This window comes from Delphinapterus leucas, chromosome 14 (genome assembly GCF_059928025.1).
Source record: "Delphinapterus leucas isolate spDelLeu-1000000601 "Yukka" chromosome 14, BTC_Dleu_Yukka2, whole genome shotgun sequence".
Classification (NCBI taxonomy): Eukaryota; Metazoa; Chordata; class Mammalia; order Artiodactyla; family Monodontidae; genus Delphinapterus; species Delphinapterus leucas.
In genome coordinates this window covers 373387-395165 of record NC_143142.1, presented here as the reverse complement: position 1 = coordinate 395165, position 21779 = coordinate 373387, and the positions used below count along the sequence as shown (strand labels likewise).

General features: G+C 46.2%; 1 protein-coding gene and 1 long non-coding RNA gene across 5 annotated transcripts in view; one reads left to right on the top strand and one right to left on the bottom strand.

The window, feature by feature from the left end:
• The window catches only part of CHFR (checkpoint with forkhead and ring finger domains), a 22672-nt gene extending 17256 nt beyond the window's left edge, over window positions 1–5416 (bottom strand). The window contains exons 1-3 of one of the 3 annotated variants that reach the window (XM_089894295.1): window positions 5352–5416; window positions 5052–5195; window positions 1555–1654 (exon numbers count right to left, since the gene is read on the bottom strand). In XM_089894295.1, the coding sequence (XP_089750421.1) occupies window positions 1555–1654; window positions 5052–5184 (233 nt within the window). In that variant the 5' untranslated portion in view covers window positions 5185–5195; window positions 5352–5416. Of the gene's footprint in view, window positions 1–1554; window positions 1655–5051; window positions 5209–5351 lie in introns of those variants that run through there. The other 2 variants (XM_089894296.1, XM_089894294.1) reach the window with 2 other exon arrangements.
• LOC149747532 (uncharacterized) overlaps window positions 3313–21779 on the top strand; it is a 35427-nt gene continuing 16960 nt past the window's right edge. The window contains exons 1-3 of one of the 2 annotated variants that reach the window (XR_016387443.1): window positions 3327–3820; window positions 4645–4909; window positions 5089–21779. The exon at window positions 5089–21779 is cut by the window's right edge and continues 16938 nt beyond it. This is a non-coding gene — a long non-coding RNA (uncharacterized LOC149747532). Of the gene's footprint in view, window positions 4910–5088 lie in introns of both variants that reach the window. The other variant, XR_016387444.1, reaches the window with a different exon arrangement.

Here is a 21779-nt window from a genome sequence, read left to right as displayed (position 1 = left end):
TTGCCACTACTTGAGATTTCTGTAAAGGGCCAGGCAGGAAATAGTTCAGGCTGCGCGGTCACGCTGTCTCCGTCCCAACTCCTGCAACCAACAGGTGGCAGGTCCCTGGAGGGCTGGGCTGCCTTCCCAGTAAAGCCCCACTTACAGAGACCAGCAGAGCTGCTGCAGCACTGCCGCGGCCTCTGCTGCCAGGCTCTCCCCACGACCTATCCTCAAGCTCTTTCTAACCCAGAAGTCTGATTTCACTTTTCCGCTTAAACCCCTCGGTGACTCTTCACTGCTCTGAGGCTAACGTCCAGTCTCTCCAGCATGGACGTCGGGGTCTTCCTGATTGCACCTCGGGGCCTCTGCACCTGCGGCTCCTCCCACCTGGAACACCCCCGCCCCTCCAGCCACCTCGGCCAAGGAAGGCAGCAGCCTCTAGAAGCTGGAAAGGACAGAGGATGGCTTCTCCCCTAGAGCCCCCAGAAGGAGCTGACGCCAATGAGACCTGAGATGGACTTTGACCACCCAGGCCTATAAGATCACAGATTTGTGCTGTTTTAGCCACTGAGCCTGTGGTAATCGTTACAGCAGCCTTGGGAAGCACATACTATCCTGTGGTCAGGGTGGGAGAGCCAGGGCCTGAGGCAGAAAGAAGACTCTGGAACCAGCACTGTTACTGTACATTGTGCTGAGAAATACAGGACTTGACCTGCTACCTATCGGAGGAGGAAAAGCAGCATCCGTTCTTCCTAATAAAACCAAATTCCTGGTCTTCTATCCCTCAAACTGCTACTTACCAAAGAATCTCACAGCACTTGACCTTCACAACAATAAAAAAAATCACCTTGTGGGAAAGGCGTGTTCTCAACACGCTGTTGGATGGCTGTCCGCCACTCACACCTTCCACCCAGCATTCCTTCCCATAAACTTACCCCAGGAAAATCATCAGACATGAATGGAAAGCGTTTTGGAGGAGAGTCACTGCAGTGTCATTTATAATAAGAAAAAGTCAAAATAATAACTTTCCATCAGTAAGGGAGCTGACAAGTTATTATATAATAATGAAAAAGATGAGATGGACCTAGACATACGGACATGATGAGCACTCTGCAAACATTCCAAGTAAAATAGATACACAGTATAACAGTATAATCTCATTAATACAAAATAAATATGTATGTATTGTGTGGGTGAGTGGAATTTTGGAAAGCTTTTCACTTTCATGTACTACTTATGTGGTATAATAATAAAAAAAAAAAAAGAAAGACTTCTTGATTTGGGGAAGTCTAACTTGAATAGGTTTGCAAGAACCCAAAATGTATCACTGCCTTTTAAGTCTTATTTCTGAGCTGTTTTTGCTTTAACCTGAATACATTTAAGAATGGTCACAGACACCAAAGTGTCACTAAGTAGCCCATCCTGGAAACCAGAAAATACATCTTCCAATACCCGGAGACCCTATCGGACTACTGAGCTATAGAAAGCAGGCCCTTGTCTCTTCTCTGCACTCACTGGCTTCAAGTCGGCTTCCTGAAGCTACAAGAGGAAAGAAGTTCAGAAAGAGCTTACCTGGTATCTTCCAGCGACACCTGACCAGATTTTTCATCCACTATAATTTTACAGTGATCTCCAGAGACCAGTTTATTGCCGGGGAATGAAAGGTCACAACCTAAAACAGTGAGGGGGGCGTGCTGGATACGACCGTGGGTACCGGGCATAATACCGCCCTTTGCTTAAACAAAGCACGCGGCTGGAAGTCAAGACCCACGTTGTACCCACTTACGGAGACACCACTTAATCAAGTACAAAGAAACTTTTAAAAAAGCATTTAAGTGTTAATCCAAAGTAAGGGACAGGGACTATGTCTTGAACCTTTCTGACTCCTCCTTGCCTAGAGGATATGCACCATCAACACCTCCAGCTACCCATCAGCTGCTTCTTGGGGACATGTTTACAATATGCATGCATATGCAGATAGCCTGGTAAGTACTACAGAACTTTAAAAAACTATGGGGCTTATTAAATAGCTTCAGTATCTTAGTCCTTAATATCTTCTGTGTAACCTAAGGTTTCATAAATCATCACAAAGTTAAAGCAATGACAGAGTCACAGAAAATATGAATGAGTAAATTATCATAGGCACATGTACGCGTTTAAGAAAATTTAAAACAGAAGGGGGATGCATCTATAGCTCAACACAATTTTTATACCCTCATCAAATCCAAGAGGAAAACCCTCACATGCTTTGTTCTCTCCTTAAATCAAAAGAATAAAAGTGGGCTTCCCTGGTGGCGCAGTGGTTGAGAGTCTGCCTGCCGTTGCAGGAGACATGGGTTCATGCCCTGGTCTGGGAAGGTCCCACATGCCGCGGAGCGGCTGGGCCCGTGAGCCATGGCCGCTGAGCCTGTGCGTCCGGAGCCTGTGCTCCGCAACGGGAGAGGCCACAACAGCGAGAGGCCCGCGTACGGAAAAAAAAAAAAAAAAAAAAAAAAGAATAAAAGCTTTCAGGAGTGTTTTAATACTGAGTCACTAATCTCCTTATAACAGGTTTGCACCATAGCTACTAAGGTTTATAGTACCTTTATTTTATTTTGGGCCGTGCCCCGCGGCTTGCAGTATCTTAGTTACCTGACCAGGGATTGAACCCGCGCCCTCGGCAGTGAAAGCACAAAGTCCTAACCACTGGACCGCCAGGTAATTCCCTACAGTATCTTTATTTTTTAAAAACCAAACGTGGGAAGCAGTACTGGTACCCGTCAACTGGTGGTGAATTAATAAACACACTGCAGAACATCACCCAGCAACAAAAAGGAACAAACTACTGATATATGTAACTGCCAAGGATGAACCTCAAAAGCACCAACCAAGGGAAGGCAGCCAGACCCAAAGACTGTGCTACAATACAGCGTGATTCCCCTTAGACGGCATTCTTAGATGGTCTCCTTGCAGCCCCAGACCCAGGCTGGTCACCAGGCTTTGTCACTGGAGTGGGGTTTTACTAGGCTTCTCCACACCTGAACATCTGCATTCCAACTGAGAACTGAAATACCTTTGCTAAAGTTCTACTGTTGGTATTTGCCCTGCTTGTCGTTCAGCTGGTTACTCTCTCCATGGTTGGTACACATCTCTGCCACTCCCTGAGAATGGGAAGCTCTTTGGGAAGGCGAGAACCCCTGCATCCTTCCACACACGTCAACTCAGCTCTCCCTTTTCCTCAAAATAAGGCCTTGTATGTAGCAGGCGTGCAATAGTTTTAAAATAAATCTAGTTCTACAACCTGAAACCCTATCCCCCAAAGTGACTGTATTTAGAAAGAAGGCCTGTAAATGATAAAAGTTAAATGACATCATTAGGGTGGGGCCTTAATCTGATAGGGCTGAGGCATTTATAAGAGGGAGACGCCAAAGATCTCTTGGTCCAGCAGGCCAGGACACAGCGAGAAGGCAGCTGCCTGCAATCCAGGAAGAGGGTTCTCACCAGGAAACAAACTGACTGTCACCGTGATCTTGGACTTCCTAGACTCCAGAACTGTGAGAAATATACTTCTGCTGTTTAAGCTTCGTGATCTGTGGTATTTTGTTATGGCAGCCCGGGCAAACTACGTTTTGCTGGAAAGGTTAATATATTCAAGGAAAGGACTTCCATTAAGAATCAACTCAACAACACATTTTTGCTCCTTGTATTAGCATGTAAAATGATACTACAGTGTTGTGTTATAACAACAATGGCTAACATTAAGTGCTAACTCTTAGCCAGGCTCCTTCTAAGCACTTCACTCACGATCTCCTTTAATCTTCACAGTGACCCCATGAAGTAGCTACAAAGGCACCGGAAGGTAAATTGGCCCAAAGCAGGTTATGCAGTGGTGGTGATGCTGGTGGCCTAGGGGGCGTGAGGGTGGTGGTCTCCAGGCTTCTGCTCTTCACCAAACTTCCATTCACACCAAATAAAGACAATACATCTTGAAAAGTTTCTAATGATATGTAAATATTTTTAAAGTTGTAAAAAAAAAAAAAATTAACTTGATATTGGGATTTAAGACTGCCTCCCCAAAAAACCCCAACCAAAAACAGGTACAGGTGCATGATGATGGGTAAAATGAAACCAAAGAACATTTGCTTTTAAACACTAATCTTTCTCATTATCTCTTGCTTAAAGTATAAAGTCAGTGTGACAACTTATTAATTTGCAGAAAAACGAAATATTTTTGTTGGCCTGATCAGTGCACTTCACTCCCAGTAGGAAAGCTACAAGGGAGGTTAAATCATCAGATGGCCGCTAGGAGTTTAGAGGCAGCAAGCGTGGGGGGCGGGGCAGGGCTCTTCCTCTCACTAGTTACAGGACTTTCTTCAAGGCCGTAGCTTCCCACGTTCATTACATCAACAAATATTTGAGCAGCTCTATTCTAGGAGCTGGGACTTGAGATCTTTTTTTTAAATGTAGCTGCCTACGGCTATAAATTTCCCTCTGAGCAAGGCTTACCTGCATCCTCTAAGTTTTGGTACATTAAATTTTTATTTATCTCAAAGTATTTTCTAATTTCCCTTTTGATTTCCTCTTAGACCCACTGGTGGGTTAAGAGTGTTATTTAATTTCCACATATCTGTGGATTTTCCGGTGTTCCTTCTGCTAACTTATTTCTAATTTCACTCCATTAAGGTCAGAGAAGATGCTTTGGGTAGTAATACCCTTGAGAAAACCGCATTCCAGGGGATAAATTATTGCACCTACTTCATAACGTTGCAGTGAAAATTAAATAACCTGCATGAAACACGCAGAAGTAACTGGGCCGATCAATACGTGAATAAACGGCAGCTGTTACACGACGGCCCATTCCACCGGAAAAACCGGGCAGCAGAACGCGCCGCGCCCAGGAGCCTCCCACAGCCCAGTGGGCCCGGTCTCGCCCAGCCCCCGCTCTCAGGTACCGGCTCCAGTCCCCCAGCACTCGAACCCCGTCGGCCGCCCCCATCCCGGGTCCCCGGTCCCCGCCCCCGTGCCCGGACCCGTCCCCGGCTCGCCCCCAGTCCGTCCCACGTCCCCCATGCCCGCTCCCCGCCCCGCACCTCTTCTCCGCCCGATGGTCCACTCCCGTTTCCTCAGGAGGACGTGCGGCTCGCCCTCCTCGGCGCCCAGGCGGAGAAGCCTCCCCCACGGCTGCTGCTGCGGCGGCTGGTCGCCTTCCCCCGGCCGCTCCATCGGCTTCACATCTGACGAGACCCGGAAACGTCGGGTGAGACCCGGCCCGCGAAGGCAGAGGCTGCGGCCCGCCGCTCCTCCTCGGCGCCCGCGCCACGCCGCCGCGGCCCGCGCCGCCAGCCCCCCACCCGGGTCCCGACGGCCGCCCGCGCCCGCCGCCCTCTTACCCCCAACCCCGCGCCGAACCCGGAACCGGCCGCGCGGCCGCCGCCGCCGCTGTCAACGGACATCTCGGATCCCTCAGCTGATCCGTGAGGCGGGGCCAGCGGCGTCCGGGCCCTGCGATTGGCTGGTGGTGGCAACCACCGAGCGCGGCGGCTAGAGCGGAACCTGGCGGACTGCCTTCGAGAGTGGACGCGTGGAGGCGAGCAGAGCGTGCGCACACTGGAGGCTGCGGGGCTGGACGCCCTCTTTGATGCTGGCCGGGACGATTTGGTGTTCCAGGATCTCGGAAGTAGCTGCGGTCAGCGCCATGTTAAGTCGGGGCAAAAGGGACGGAGTGATTTGGGCGTTGGGCCCCGAAGCAAATTCCCAAAGCGGTGTTGGAAGTGCAGAGGGCGTTTAGATATACAAAGGGACGGCCCGCCTTACAGATGACGAGGTAAACGCAAGTCGAAACTTTCGGGTGCCAATTTCCCCGCGATCGGAAAGTTGGTAGTGCCCTGGGAGAGCTCTGGAGAGCGCGAGCATCTCGGTTGCGGGTCTGCACCTCTTGGAGGGGGTGGTGCTGTCTTTCGTTTTTAAACGCGCGTTTCGGTGGCTCAGCGATTCCGCTTCCTGGGGTCTAGCGGCGTTGCGGTGTGTGTGCCCGGGGAGGATGCCCTGGGGTCGTCCGTGCCGGGCGCGTGGGAGTGCAGGTGCGGGTCGGCCAGATGCCGAGTCGCGGGGGGGCGCCGTGCGGCCCCGGGCTGCGCGGTTCAGAGCAACAAGGCCATGCCTGACCGACGGGGACCTCGAGATGGAAGTAGAAAGGACAGATGTGTTCGTGCGCTCATAAAAATAATGTGAAAGGACAGAAAATAGCAGTGGCTGCCTCGTGAGAGAGAGCAGAAGTCAAGGTAGTAAGGGAGACATCTTTCGCTCTGTACTCCTTTGTGTAACTTAAACATCATTTGTAGTATTTACCTTTTTTTCTTCAGATAAAAAAATGTAACCATTCTTTCTCTGAGACTGTTTTCCAGTATTGTTTCGTGGGGGACTGAGGTTACTGCACTTGCTCTCTGAACCAGGGCCTAGCCTGGCATCAGGAGTGTTTGGAGGGCCTGTGTTAGTCTACACAAGGCCGACCTGCTGCGGAACCAGGATGACATTGAGCCGAAGGAACAGCCCAGGCTTCTTGGGTGACAGGCTTCCAGACCTCGGGGACAGTGAGCTAACTCAGGCCAGAGGCCCATGTCAACTTAGTCTTAAAAAAGCGCATCTCTCCTGTCCGTCTCAGATTCAGGACACAGGAAAGGCCAGAATTTAAAATTCCTCTGAAGAAATTTGGTTTAGGGGGAAAAGAAGCGAATCACAGCACCCTAGCAGACTCTTTGGGTGTTGGGGGCAGTAGGTGCCTGGCTAATCAGGCCTTTCTGTTCAAATGGAAGCCCTGTTCTTGGGATCACAGCTGGTGTAGCCCCAGCAGCAAGGTAATCAAGGGACCTGCCAAACTCCATCATTTCCTGTTCTACTCACCTGAGTTGGGTTGTTTGGTTACTGTATTAATTTCCCATTACTGCTGTAACTAATTACTGCAAATTAGTGGCTTAAAACAACACAAATTTAACAGTTCTGGAGGTTAGAAGTCCAAAATGGGTCTCATTGGGCTAAAATCAAGGTATTGGCAGAATGGATTCCTTCTGAAGGCTCTCGGGGAGAATCCGTTTCCAGTCTTTTCCAGCATTCCTTGGCTTATGGCCTCTTCGTCCATCTTCAAAGCCAGCAGTGCCCCGCTGAGTCTTTCTTACCAGGCTGTATCTCTGTTACTGTCTAGTACCTCCATCTTTCGCTTATAAGGATCCTTGTGATTAAATTGTACCCACCTGGATAATCCAGAGTAATCTCCCTATTTAAAGGTTCATAATTTATTCACGTATGAAGAGTCACTTTTGCCATGTACGTTCCAGAGAATAGGAAGTGGACATAGTTGGAGGCCACTATTCTGTCTACCCCAGTTACCGATCTCTGCTGTTTCTAAATAGGGATCATCTCCATTTGCCTGATTCCTGGATAATGTTCAAGAAAAAGTGGTAGGGAGATATGTGAGGTTATACAGACTATTTTAAAAATTTAGGTATCCACCTTGACCATTCCTGGGCATGGTGCTTCCTTGTTTCACCCTCGAGCAACAACGGGCAAGCCTGAGTGTTATCCCTTGCAGGTGGCTATCCAGAAGGAATCATAAGGGATGAAAATAACATTTAATTCTGGTTCGTTCAGCTGAATTTTCTTGTTGCAGTGACACAGTCTTGAATCATGAGAATAATAATCGCTTGGCTGGGTACACTGCTTTCTGATTTCCCTTTCACTGGCCCACATAGGGCAAAGTGGGAGATACAGTGAGTCTCTGAAAATTTTGGAAAAATGCCTTTGTCCCAATCCACACCTTCATGTGAAAAGTCTGGGCATGAATTTGGGTTAATTGTTGAAAAGATAAAGTGGTAACTTCTGAATACGCTGATTGTGTAGCAGTGAAGAGAGAGCAACAATGTTGGTGATTTGGAGCAGGGTGACCCTTAGACCCTGGGAGGTACAGGGAGTTCATGGGGCAGCCAGTGCGCTTTTTGCCCCCTCATCCAGCACTGATTCAACAGCTGTAGCTGGCAATCTGACCTGCAGGCAAACTTGTCATGCCCACCCATATCCTATAAAAACAAAAACCTGACTCCCAGATTCCAGTCCAAGGTGTAAGGAGCTTCAAGTTATCTCTCCCAGCCTCACAACAAGAAAAAAGCTGAAGAAGCTGGAAATCAACAGCTCTTCTCAGATCTAACAGATAATTGACCCCAAAATTGTAGAGATAGAAAAATACAGGGAATCAAAACTTACCAGAGCAGAAGCCACTACTGGAGCCAGTACCAGGATATTAAAACTTACATGTTAATTGGAAAATGGCCAGAGGCTCAGTGTGGACAAGCTTGAAAGTTAAAAACTCCAGGGGGTGCCAGTCTTAGAGGGGTCCTCACACTTTTGTTAATTTTACTCCCAGCAACCAAACACCCCCTTGTGCTCCTGGTAGGGGCAGGAGAAAAGTAAAAATTTTGAATATACCCAGAGTATTCTGTTCTCCTTCACAAAAGTCTGCCCTCAAGGGAAACTATTCCACCAGAACCTAACCTACTGGGGTTTTATTGGAGCCTACTTGACAGAGGGGAAGGAGAGAACCCAACTCAGCCTCCTCCAGCCTGCCTGCCACACATGGGAAGGGCAATACCCAACTCCAGTCTTCTCTAGCCTTCCTGTCTCACCTGAGGTGGGGGAGCTTGGAATAGAACAATCTGAGAAGCACTGTAAAGGTCACAGCCCAGGAGTACAGACTAAATAAATACTGAGACCTAATCATAAGCGGATAGACTGCTTCCCCGGCCCCACACATTAACAATACACCAATAGGGACGTTGTATAATAAGAGGGGGTTACAGCTGCAAGAACTGCAGAGCTCAGGCCTTACTTAAGAAGTAGTCTCTTGGGCTTCCCTGGTGGTGCAGTGGTTGAGAGTCTGCCTGCCAATGCAGGGGATGCGGGTTTGTGCCCTGGTCTGGGAAGATCCCACATGCTGTGGAGTGGCTGGGCCCGTAAGCTGTGGCCGCTGGACCTGCGCGTCTGGAGCCTGTGCTCTGCAACGGGAGAGGCCACAACAGTGAGAGGCCTGCATACCACAAAAAAAAAGAAAAAAGAAAAAAAAGAAGTAGTCTCTAGGGAAACCCAAGGACAACAGGGGAGACAAAAACAAATACACCAAAGAGGAAATTTTAGTCTCTATCATCACCTACACCTATAGGAAACAATAAGCAACCTGCCTCCTAGCCAGATAAACATGAAACCTCACACTAAAAGCCTATTTACCTCAATTCCTTTTACCCAATGCATCATGTTCCACTTTCAACCAGAAGTCTACAAGGAAGACTAAAAGACAAAAACACAGTTTGAAGAGAGTAAGCGTCAGAATCGGACTCAGACACGGCAGAGATTTTGGAATTATAAGGGCCCTCATGGAAAAAGTGGACAACATGCAATAACAAATGGGTAATATAAACAGAGAAATGGAAATTCTAAGGAAGAATCAAAATGAAGTGCTGGAGAAAAACATTAACAGAAATCAAGAATGCCTTTGATGGGCTCATCAACAGACTGTACACATCCAAGGAGAGAATCAGTGAGCTTGAAAAACTATGCCAACACAAACTTCCAATGCAGAAATGCAAAGAGAAAAAAAGTTTTAAATGAAAGAGAATATCAAAGAACTTTGATGGACTAACATGTAAAGGAAATACCAACAGGAGGAAAGAGAGAAAAAAACAGAAAAAAATATTTGAAATAATAATGGCCGAGAATTTTCCAAAATAATGACACCAAACCACAGGAATCTCAAAGAACACCAAGCAGGATAAGTACCAAAAAAATTACAACTAGACGTGTCATATATGCAGAAGACAGAACAATAAGAGAAAATCCTGAGGTGAGTAAGAGGAAAAGAAACAAAAGCCAAAAACACCTCACCTATTGAGAATCAGCATAAGAATTACATCAGGTTTCTCTTCAAAAACCACACAAGGAAGAAGAGAGTGGAGTGAAATATTGAAAGTATTGAAAGAAAAAAAAAAAACCAAACACTGAACTAGAATTCCATACCCTGCAAGGTTATTCTTCAAAAGTGAAGGAGAAATAAAGACTTTTTCAGACAAACAAAAATTGAGAGAATTTGTTGCCAGTCATCCTGCCTTGCAAGAAATGTTAAAACAAGTTCTTTAGAGAGAAAGAAAAGGATAAAGGTTAGAAACTCTGATCTACATGAAGAGTTAGAGAAGGAATAAGTGAAGGTAAAACAAAAACCTTTATTTTTCTATTCTTCAAAGAGGTAACATTTTGTTCAAAGTAAGAGCAACAATGTAGTCAGTAATTATAGCTGTAATAAGAGCTAGGAAGAAGGAATTGGGAATATTCTGTTATAAGATTCTTGTGTTACCATGAAGCAGTACAGTGTTATTTGAAAATGAACTTGCATTAGTTGTAAATGTTTGTTGCAAACTCTAGGGCAACCATTACAAAAAAAATTTTTTAAGTATAATTGATATGCTAAGAGAGGAGAAAAATGGAATCTTATAAAATGCTCTATTAAAATAAAAAAGGCAGAAAAGAATATAAGTAAGGAAAAAATAAGGGCGATGCATAGAAAACAGTAACAAATATGTAACAGTAACAGTAACAAACATTCTACAAATATGGTAGATATTTACCTAACTATATCAATACTCACTTTGTTAATGGTCTAACTACATCAATTAAAAGACAGAGACTGTCCTTGTGAATTAAAAACAAAACAAAACAAACAAAAAACCATGAAGCAGTACAGAAAACCAGAAAAACCCAAGACCTAACTCTGTGTCAGCTACAAGAAACCTTTCAATATAAAGACACAGATATATTAATGGTAAATGAATGGAGAAAGTTATACTATGCTAACACTAATCAAAAGGAAGTGAGAGTAGTTACATAAATTTCAGACAAAGCAGACTTCAGAGCAAGGCAAATTATCAGAGATAATGAGAGGCATTACATGGTGCTAAAGGATTCAAACCTCCAAGAAGATATAGCAATCCTTAACGTATATACACTAACAACACAGCATCAACATCTGTGAGGGAAAAACTGATAGAACTGCAAGGACAAATAGATTAATCCAGTATTATATTTGGAGGTTTCAACACTGCATATCAGTAATGGGCAGATCCAGGAAGGGCATAGTTGAACTGAACAGCACCATCAATCAGCTGGACTTAATAGACATTTACAGACTACATCATCCCATCAGGGCAGAAATCACATTCTTCTCAAGTTTGTCTGGAACATTCACCAAGATATGCCACATTCTGGGCAATAAAACAGTCGAACACATCTAAAGGAAAGTAAATCATACAAAATATGTTCTCAGACCACAATGGAATTAAACTGGAAATTTTCCAACAGATAGTTGGAAAATCTCCAAACACTTGGAGATTAAACAACACAATTCTAAATAACAAGCAAAACAATTTCTAAATAACAAATGGGTCAAAGAAGAACTCTCTCAAGAGAAATTTTTAAATATTTCAAACTAAATGAAAGCGAAAGTACAACTTAAAAGAGGAGATATATATATATATACATATAGCTGATTCGCTTTGCTGTACAGCAGAAACTAACACAACATTGTAAAGCAACTATACCCCAATTAAATATATATTATATATATATATAAGTATGCTATTTCTCAGCTGCTGAACCTGATATAAAAATTAACAACAACAACAAATTTGTGAGATGCAGTGAAAGCAGTGCTTAGAATGAAATTTATAGTGTTGAATGAATATATTAGAAAAGAAAAAAGATCCAAAATCATTAAGATACCACCTTAGGCAACTAGAAAATGAAGAGCAAACAATAAATGCTGGAGAGGGTGTGGAGAAAAGGGAACCCTCCTGCACTGTTGGTGGGAATGTAAATTGATACAGCCACTATGGAGAACAGTATGGAGGTTCCTTAAAAAACTAAAAATAGAATTACCATATGACCCAGCAATCCCACTACTGGGCATATATGCTGAGAAAACCATAATTCAAAAAGGGTCATGTACCACAATGTTCACTGCAGCTCTATTTACAATAGCCAGGACACGGAAGCAACCTAAGTGTCCATCGACAGATAAATGGATAAAGAAGATGTGGTACATATATACAATGGAGTATTACTCAGCCATGAAAAGGAACAAAATTGCGTCATTTGTAGAGACCCAATGGTGGATGGACCTAGAGTCTGTCATACAGAGTGAAGTAAGTCAGAAAGAGAAAAACAAATATTGTATATTAACACATATATGTAGAATCTAGAAAAATGATACAGATGAACTTATTTCCAGGGAAGAAATAGGGACGTAGACATAGACAATGGACGTGTGGACACGGGGGAAGGGGAGGGTTGGACAAATTGGGAGATGAGGAATGACATATATACACTACCATGTGTAAAATAGATAGCTAGTGGGAACCTGCTGTATAGCACAGGGAGCTCAGTTGGTGACCTAGCTGGGTGGCGTGGGGGGGTGGGAGGGAGGCCCAAGAGGGAGGGGATATATGTGTAAATATAGTTGATTCACTTCGTTGTATAGCAGAAGCTAACACAACATTGTAAAGCAACTATACCCCAATAAAAAATTTTTTAATATTTTCATGGGTATATACATATGTAAAATTCAACAAATTGTAGGTTTAACCTAAGTTCAGTATCTGTGTATCACTTAAAGGTCAACACAGCAGTAGAAAAAAAACCTGACTCAAACTGTAAGAGCTTTTAACTTTCTTGACAAAAAAATAATAGCTTTCTAAAACAGAATTAAGCTTATGAATTTATAAGCCAACTTTACAATTGGGCGTAAAAATGAACCCATAATTTACATACTAATGAATCTGGTGTTTCATTAGTAAATTCGCAGACTGCTTGGCTTAAGGCCATTGGAAAATATCTAAATGCATTCAGCATGGATGGGAAACGCATGCTGTCTGAAAGGAAGCAGTGGCTCTTGCAGATGTGGGCCAAACACACACAAAGGCAGAGCCATCCTGTCACTAACTGGTCATTTCTACATAGGGCAACTGGATGCCGATACCTAGATTAGATTAGACTGGGCCGAGGAAACCATGCCTCAGGTGATTAATATCTGACAGTCTAAGAAATTAAAAAAAAACCCTGCAGAATGAAAACTAAGAGTTATTTTGAAGGCTATAAAGGGTGAAATTAAAATTCACTCATGTATAAGACTTACAAAGTGAGACGCTTGACTGAGAAAAAATACTTTTCCTTCTGAGGAAAAGTTTAATGAGAGAGAATCTGGAAGACGGAAAGAAATCAGAGACACCTCGAGGAAGGAGACATTTATCTTTGTCTACTCTTTGTCACTGAGACTAGGGTTCATAGCCAACTCCATGTTTACCCATAGGGTGGTTTCAGCGTGGCTATAATCTCACAAAGAATCATAGGCCATCAACACCAGATGTTGTATGTAGGTCCCACCACCCTGGTAAAATCAATGGTCGAGTTTACCTCTATGCATCATCCCCACCAAGTACTCTGCTTTTACAGAAGACACTCTCCATAAGTGGTCGTCAGGAAGTTGTGCTACCAGGAAGGCAGGACAGTGGACAAGATGCTGTTGTTCCCCACAGAGCCTGTGACTTTACGGGAGAGGCCAAGCCATGTGCACACAGCAACCGCAACTCAGGCAGTGGGAACAGAGGCCTCGGGGGCACCCAAGACAACAAAGACTCCTGGATGGTCCTGAGGCTGTGTGACCCCAGAGTGGGGAGGGTAAGAGTTGGCCTCAAGAATGGTCAACTGCACTTGAGGTCAGACATGGCCGTAAGCAAGGTAGGAAATGCCAGACAGGTAGGAAATACCTACTCTAGTGCTCAGAGCTGAGGCAGGAGAGCTCCCACTCTATGAGTAATGCACCCTCGCTCCAAGGAAGAGTTCCAGTTTTAAAGATTATCTAAAGATCGCCTCCTTATTCTGCAGAGGTGCTTATTGTATTAGTGTAGTCATCTGTTCTAGAAGGCCACTCCCGTCATAACTAGTGAACACGATATGCTATCCCTGATCAATTCAATGAAAACACACTTTTCAGAAGCCAATTTCCCAAATACACCAAGCTTTAACATTCACCAACACCACTGACTTACCAAAATCTTACTATTAATAATACATACAGGGCTTCCCTGGTGGCCCAGTGGCTGAGAGTCCGCCTGCTGATGCAGGGGACACGGGTTCGTGCCCCGGTCTGGGAAGATCCCACATGCCGCGGAGCGGCTGGGCCCGTGAGCCATGGCCGCTGAGCCTGCGCGTCCAGAGCCTGTGCTCCGCGACGGGAGAGGCCCACATACCGCAAAAAAACAAACAAACAAAAAAAAAAACAACATACAGGGCTTCCCTGGTGGCGCAGTGGTTGAGAGTCCACCTGCCGATGCAGGGGACACAGGTTCGTGCCCCGGTCTGGGAAGATCCCACATGCCGTGGAGCGGCTGGGCCCGTGAGCCATGGCCGCTGAGCCTGCACATCCGGAGCCCGTGCTCCACAACGGGAGAGGCCACAACAGTGAGAGGCCCGTGTACCACAAAAAAAATAAAATAAAATAAAAAAATAATACATACATACATTTTGGGACTTCCCTGGTGGTCCAGTGGTTAAGATTACACGCTTCCCAATGCAGGGGGCCTGGGTTGGATCCCTGGTCAGGGAACTAGATCCTGCATGCCGCAACTAAAGATCCCACATGCCGCAACGAAGATCTCGCATGCCACAACGAAGACTCAGTGCAGCCAAGTAAATAAATATTTTTTTAAAAAAAACATACATTTTAAGGCAATTCATATTTGGATGGGATGGTTTTTAACATTATTTGAGGATAGCTAGGAAGTTTTAGTTGAAGAGATTCTGTTTAATTTTAATGGAACCATTAAAAAGATTGTTACCTGTTTACTGTCAGGGTGGTTTAGTATTCTAATGAATATAATATTTACTTACAAATGTATACTTTGTCATTTGTATCCCAAATCTAATTATAAATTGAGGTGGAAAGTGAGATAAAATCACAAAAGTAACCCAAATCAGGAAAACATTGATCTGTGAAAATAGAATCAGGAAACTCCTGGGAAAATACTGCTGTAACAGAGAGGAAAGTGTCCCCATTCCAGAGAAATTCCTGTGAATGTCCAAGAGTTAAGGAAAACAAGAAACTCTGAGTGACCAGAGACATTGAGGGAGAATCCAGAGACTACAAAATCAGGATTTTGATAAACACAGGATTCAGATAAATTCCAGATACCGTGGCAACATAGACTCCTTAAGTCTTAAAGGGAAGCCACAGGTAAATGGTATTTCACTGAGTTCAATAATTACTGATGTATATTCCACTTCTACTAGTGATTCTTAACTATTCTTTTTATAAAAGCCGTTTTGGGAATGTACACATGCCACTTCCCACCTCGAACCTCCTCTACCCCAGCCCTACCCAGTCTCTGAGAAAAGCCCAGCCATCCTACAAGAAGCACAAAAGCTTTTCTTTAAGTGACAATAGGTGATGAAATATAGGTGAGAAAAATTTAGAAATAAGTAAATCAATTCCTGTAAGAAAAAATGTACAAATTGTGTCAAATGCCCTCTAGAAATGAAAATCTGCCAATTTGCTATACCATGAATTGAGAGACAATATATTAAAAAAATTTGTAGGTGAGAATAATAATAAATAAAATTTAAATATACATCAGTGAAAATTTTTAATTTGGTGGCATATGTTCCTACATGTCAATTGCAAGCTGAGGAAGAAAATGGGGCAAAAATCACAAAATAACAGGGAAAACAAAGCCAAGAAGACAAATGACCCATCTGTTAGATCAGGCAGAGGAAGGAAGCTTCGCAGGAACGGACTTGGCCTGACACAGGAATTTCCATCATAGGTGGCTAGAAGTACAAAAGACCCTGGAAACTCCGAGGGGCCAGGGAAGTGGCGGAAGGATTCCTATCTTTAAGGAAGTGGGCAACAGACTCTGCTGGGGCCGGGGGGAGGGGCCATGCAGGCCGGCACCCGCCCCAGTCCGAGCCCTGCTGCACAGACCCTCGCGGTGCGGCGTCAGCGCGGGGTAGGGCTGCCGCCCTGAGCCCGGGACAACGGCGAACCCCCGCTGCGGGGCCCAAGTGCCAGCCCGAAGCCGCCCCTGGGGCGCCCACACGGCGGACCCTGCAGATCCTCCGCCTTCCGCGCCGCCAGCTCTCCACCCCTTGGGACCCGGGACGGGGACTGAGCCAAAGCGCCGCAGTGGAGCCGCCTCCGCAGCGGGAACCGCCCCAGCCAACCTCAGCACCTAGGCCAACGGCAATTGTTCGCCTCCCGTTGCTGGGCAGGATGCTGTCTCCCGGCAACACAGAGGCGCGGAATTGGCCAACAGACGGACAAGGATTTTAGCCAATGGCGTCTTGCGCCAGTGGGCCGTGGGCGCCCTGGCCAATGGAAAACGTGAGCGGTCAGTTACTAAGCTGAAACCGGTCTCTACGCAGCGCGCCTGCGGAGGATGGAACCCAGAAGGCACTAGCTGAGCGTTGATAAAGGGAAAGAAAATATTCTCTGTGAGCCGGATTTAAAAGTTTTGCTTGCCTTCCTAAACCCACTAGGCTTTCAGTGTTGTTCAGCCTCGCTCATGTACTGCTGTCGATCTGGCAGCCGCTCTGCCCCAGGCCACCCCCATCCAGACCCGGGTTTGTCCCCGAAGAGCCCCGAGGACCGGGATGCCAAGGGATCACTGCACAGAGAAGGCAGGAGCAGCGACCTCCCAGGAACACTGAAATCAGTGCTCTTATTTATTTCTGCTTTAATTTTACTTTTAATTATGTTCTTGGGAAAGAAGTGCTGCATTCCCACGGGCTGGAATTTAAGTGGGTGGTCGGTAAGCTCAGTGACAGAAACCTGGCTGGCTGTGATGAGATTCCTTGGGCTCACAAGATGGGGACAGGGGTGTCAGAGAGGTGAGCTCTATTAGCCAGTGATGGGTCTGGTTTGAAATAGTGGAAAGATAAAAGGAAGAGTAACTCATCTGAGTATACATTTTGGACAGCTGCGATTTGGGAACTTTTTATATATTCAATAATAAAACAAAATAAACAAGGTTGGGCTTAAAACATTTAAAATTGAATACAAAGATAAGGGCATGGACTTCACTGTGTTTCAAATGAACACTACAGTCACACAGGAGAAATAAAAAGAACCAGGCCAAGTAGATTGAAATATCAATACGATACTTTCGTTATATGTGCTTAGGCCAAAGACAGAAATAACTGCAAAGAATTCTGAAAGCTACTAGTAGGTTGTTTTTTGCAGTAGTATGGTGTAGAATTCTAGAATTATTTTTGTATTATGTAACTGAATACATGATTAAATAACTGAGCAGTGATTAGTATTATTGGGACCCACAGTTTTCCCCACTGGAGAAAGGAGATACAGACACTGAGGAGGGAAGGGGAGAGCAGTTGCAAGAGGTTAGATTAGCATTAGTTATAGCAGGGCTTTATAATGGTCACATATACGAGGTTATGTGTGTCTGTTTCCTAGCTCCGTCCATTAAAACAGCCTAGCTCTAACGATACCTCAGTAGCAACGAGCACACCAGCCTCCATATTGAGATTGATGAATCCCATTCGCCCCGATAGGAACCAGCCTCCCTTGGAGAGGGGTTGGCTGAAGCAGGGAACACACAAGACTGACGTGAGGGCAGGGTCAGCGCGGCACAGCTGCCGGACACGGTGGCCACACCCCTCAGAGATGTTTTTCTGTGGTCTTTGCTCTGCGGTCCTCAACCAGTCACTCCCTCTCCGGGCCCTACGTCCTCCCTAAGAGAACAAAGGGTTGTATCCTGGCAGCCTGGGGTCTCTTTTGCCCCCGTTGCTCCCATACCTACCTGTGACCCTGTGGTCTTTCTCCAGCACCAGTCTGAACAGTGGAAGTGGGGTGTAAACAAGCTGTGAAGCCACAAAGCTGAGTCCCCACCCTCGCTCTGAGACGTCTAAATGGCCCTTCTGCTCTCGTTTCACGGGAGCTGCAGCCTGAGGGTCTCAGCACTGCGCTGGGGCTGGGCAAGAAGGGGAAGCCTCTCCAGACTTGGCGCACGGCTCGCAGACCGGCCGGGTGGGAGAGATGGCACGGGGTGGGGTCCGCAGCCTCTCACTGCTCCAGTGGGGCCCGCAAGGCGTTGCACGCGGGCCCCCGGCGTGTGTGCTAGAGGGACTGGCGGTGGCAGCCTCGTGGGCTAGTGCTGGCCTCCAGTTCTTCACATGTGGCGACCACAGCCTGCAGGTCTCACTGTGAGGGCTCGTCTTCCGACTTCTAACCCACTGCAGGTTGGGGGCCACGCCCACCCTGAGCCCGAGCTGAGTCGCTGTGAACGCCCAGACCACGCACTGGAGGCCCTGCTCCGCGACAGCAGAGGCAAAGGGACCGGTGACCCCTGCCTCCCAGCCCCCCAAGCCTGTGCGAGCAGACAGCAGGGACTCCACTCCCTTCCTCATTCGCCGGAGTGCAGCTGGGGCTGGTGGCGGGCGCCAGCAGGGGCAGCCATCTCGTGACCCCTGTGCTGAGCTGCTTCCCCGAGGGAGAAGCAGTGCAGGCAGTGCCACAGCCACTGCCTCCTATGGCTTGCCCGTGGCCTTCAGCCTCTGCCTCAGCACAGCTGGAGGCTGAGTGGCAAGCCCGAGAGCATCCCTGGCAGGAGGACACTTGCCCCGGGGGGCCAAGGAGGCCTCAGCAGCAGGGCCCCCTGCCCGGCCAGAGGTCCCCTGACAGCCCACCGCAGTCCCGTGGATGAGGAGGCGGTTCTGACCCTCTCAAGGGACCAGCAGCCACCCCGACCCCCGCCCTGGTGCTGGCTGTCGTGTAGCCCTACAGCCTCGGGCTTGGGTAGCTGTCGGCCCTGCAGCCGGGGTTCCTCCTGCCCGTTCAGTGTCAGCCCTCACTGGGGCTTCAACACAGACTCGTTTCTTAAGAATGTTTAAAACGTGAGCACACAGAGCAAGGTTTGGACGGTAAACTGTTGTGGATATATGATTAGATGCATATAGACGTACTGTTTTACGTAGACATACTAGAGGCCCCCAGGAAAGTCAGGTTCAGGGTACCAGCTCCTGCATTTCAGTGGCAGCTTTTCTCCTTCTCCCACGCTTCAATGAAAAGTAGGGGCAGGAAGTGAGGTGCGGACCTGCATCCCATCCGCTGCCATTGTCGTGCTGTCCGCTCTTAAATCTGGTACTGGGGAGAAGCAGGAGGGGAGGAAACACCTGTCAGAAAATCCTGGAGGGACTTCCCTGGTGGCGCAGTGGTTAAGAATCCACCTGCCAATGTGGGAGACACGGGTTCAAGCCCTGGTCCAGGAGGATCCCACATGCCGCGGAGCAACTAAGCCCGTGAGCCACAACTACTGAGCCCGTGTGCCACAACTACTGAGCCTGCGCTCTAGAGCCCGTGAGCCACAACTACTGAGCCTGCAAACCACAACTGCTGAGCCCGTGTGCCACAACTACTGAAGCCTGTGCGCCCTAGAACCTGTGCTCCACAACAAGAGAAGCCACCACAATGAGAAGCCCGTGCACCACAACGAAGAGTAGCCCCCGCTCCCCGCAACTAGAGAAAGTCCGCGTGCAGCAACAAAGACCCAATGCAGCCAAAAATAAATAAATTTAAAAAAAAAAAGGAAGAAAGAAAATCCTGGAGCCACAGGGAGCTCGACTGGGGGATGAGGAGACCCTGGGTTGGTGGTATGTGGGATCTTCAGCTGAGGTAGGGTCAGTGTCCAGGCAGCCAGGGAGCCCTGGCTTCAGGCCCCTCCCCGTTGTCTCCTGCTTTCTGACCCTGACCCTTCCCTCCATAAGAACAGATGTCACTGCTTAAATGTCAGTCCCACGGGGCTCGGGGCTGGGAAGTGCCGAGCCTCCCTCATGGCCAGATGCCAACTTGGAGAGGCCAAGGGCAGGAAAGACTGGCGTCGGCGCCCGAGAGCTTGCTCACGTCACATTGGAGAACATCCGGGAGGATGGGAGACGGATACAAAATGGAAATTTCAAACATGAAAAGCATTTTATACGAAATGTTCACAGCACGGAAAAAGCAGTTTAACTCAGAACAAAGTGACTTTGGCTCTGACTCTGACAATGAGTGAGCAAAGCACGTGTGACACCTCGCCCACTTGTGCCCACCTGCGCCCCAGGTTGTTCTCACCTGAGTGCCCTGGGCTTGTGCTCTGGGGAAAATATTCCCTCTGGGTTTACACTTCGTCTTCAGAAAGCCACCTCTCATCTTCCGGAACTTTTTTGGAACTGAGGGTTTTTCTCACCCTCCGGAGGTCCGACATTCTTTGTTTCCCAGAATTTCTTCTCTATCTCTTTAATGTTACTTAACAAGAAGGATAACATGAAAGAGGGATTAGCAATCACTAAACCCTGGAGATGATCCCTCTAGCAGTAAACTGGTACATGGTTCTAACCGGTTCTATTATTAGTGCTGTTAAATATGAATTACTAAAATTTAAAACAATATTATATCAAAAGCTGATTTTAGAATAATTCTATTACAGCTCAAACTGTAGAGAACCAGGCAAATGGAACAAAAGTATAAATGTATTTCTTGCTTTCTGTTGACTTACATTGCCGTTTCAAGGGAAAATGGGTGTATTCACATGCCTTGCCATATAGAGGAAGAAAACATATTTTAAATTCTAATTCAGAGGCTGTTGTCCTGCAGCTCTTCACATACTATAGAACAATATCTCCTCTTTGGCAAGTAAGGTAAAGAGGCTAATTTGTGACTGGATATTTGTGGCCAACAAAGTCAGGCGATACATCACTGCACAGGGGTGGGAGATGGGGGTGGGAGGTGGGCATCTGCTGTTGCCCCGAAGGGACCGAACCCAGCCAAGAGCGAGGTCAAATCAATGACCTTGACACACCTGCACAGTCGTACTGCTCCTGACCAATTCATCATCCAACTTTATAAAACTGTTATACGATCACCAGCTTATCAACTGCATAGCAGAATTTCTTTGTCCCATTTTTGTTATAAGAATTAAGGGAACGGTCATAAAGGGTCTAACTGGATAAGCACATGTGCAGAGACATTTTTCCAAAATAATTAACACTGCACAGTTCTGTGAAAGGAAAAGTGTACACTAAAATGTAACACACTATTTAAAACTTGAAAATCAATAGTATTAACACTTGTCAGCATTTTCTAAGATGCAAGCCACGTTTTAGATTTAAAACGTTTGGTAGATACTAACCAAACTTTAGTATTTAGTAGCTAAAATAATCAAGTATTTTTTAACCAGGGACAAATATATTTTTGGTATGCAATTAATTATGTGAATTACTTGAAATTTGAAAATGAGGACTTAAATATTGAAAAATTCTTCATAAATATAGGGTACATAAAATGTATTTTTATTTTGTGGAAATGAAAGGATATTAAAACATACCTTGAAAGCATCCATCCTTTTTCAAATGTGCACTCATTTACTTCATCATAAAAAATTGAATATTGTAGACTAATATGGCCTAACATAGCATAAAATTGTCTGTGATTTCTAGATGTGCCCACTGTGTCCAGCAGAGCAAACCCAGCCAGAACGGCTGATTTCAGAAGGCTGTGAATGTCTTGATGCCCCATTTTTGTTCTAAATTCTCTATACTTACATGCAATTTGAGTGTGTCATTTATTATATATAAATTTTTACTTTAGCTGCTAATATCAACTATTCACATGCAGTCTAGTGCATATAAAATATAATGACCAAGGGACTTCCCTGGTGGTGCAGTGGTTAAGAATCTGCCCG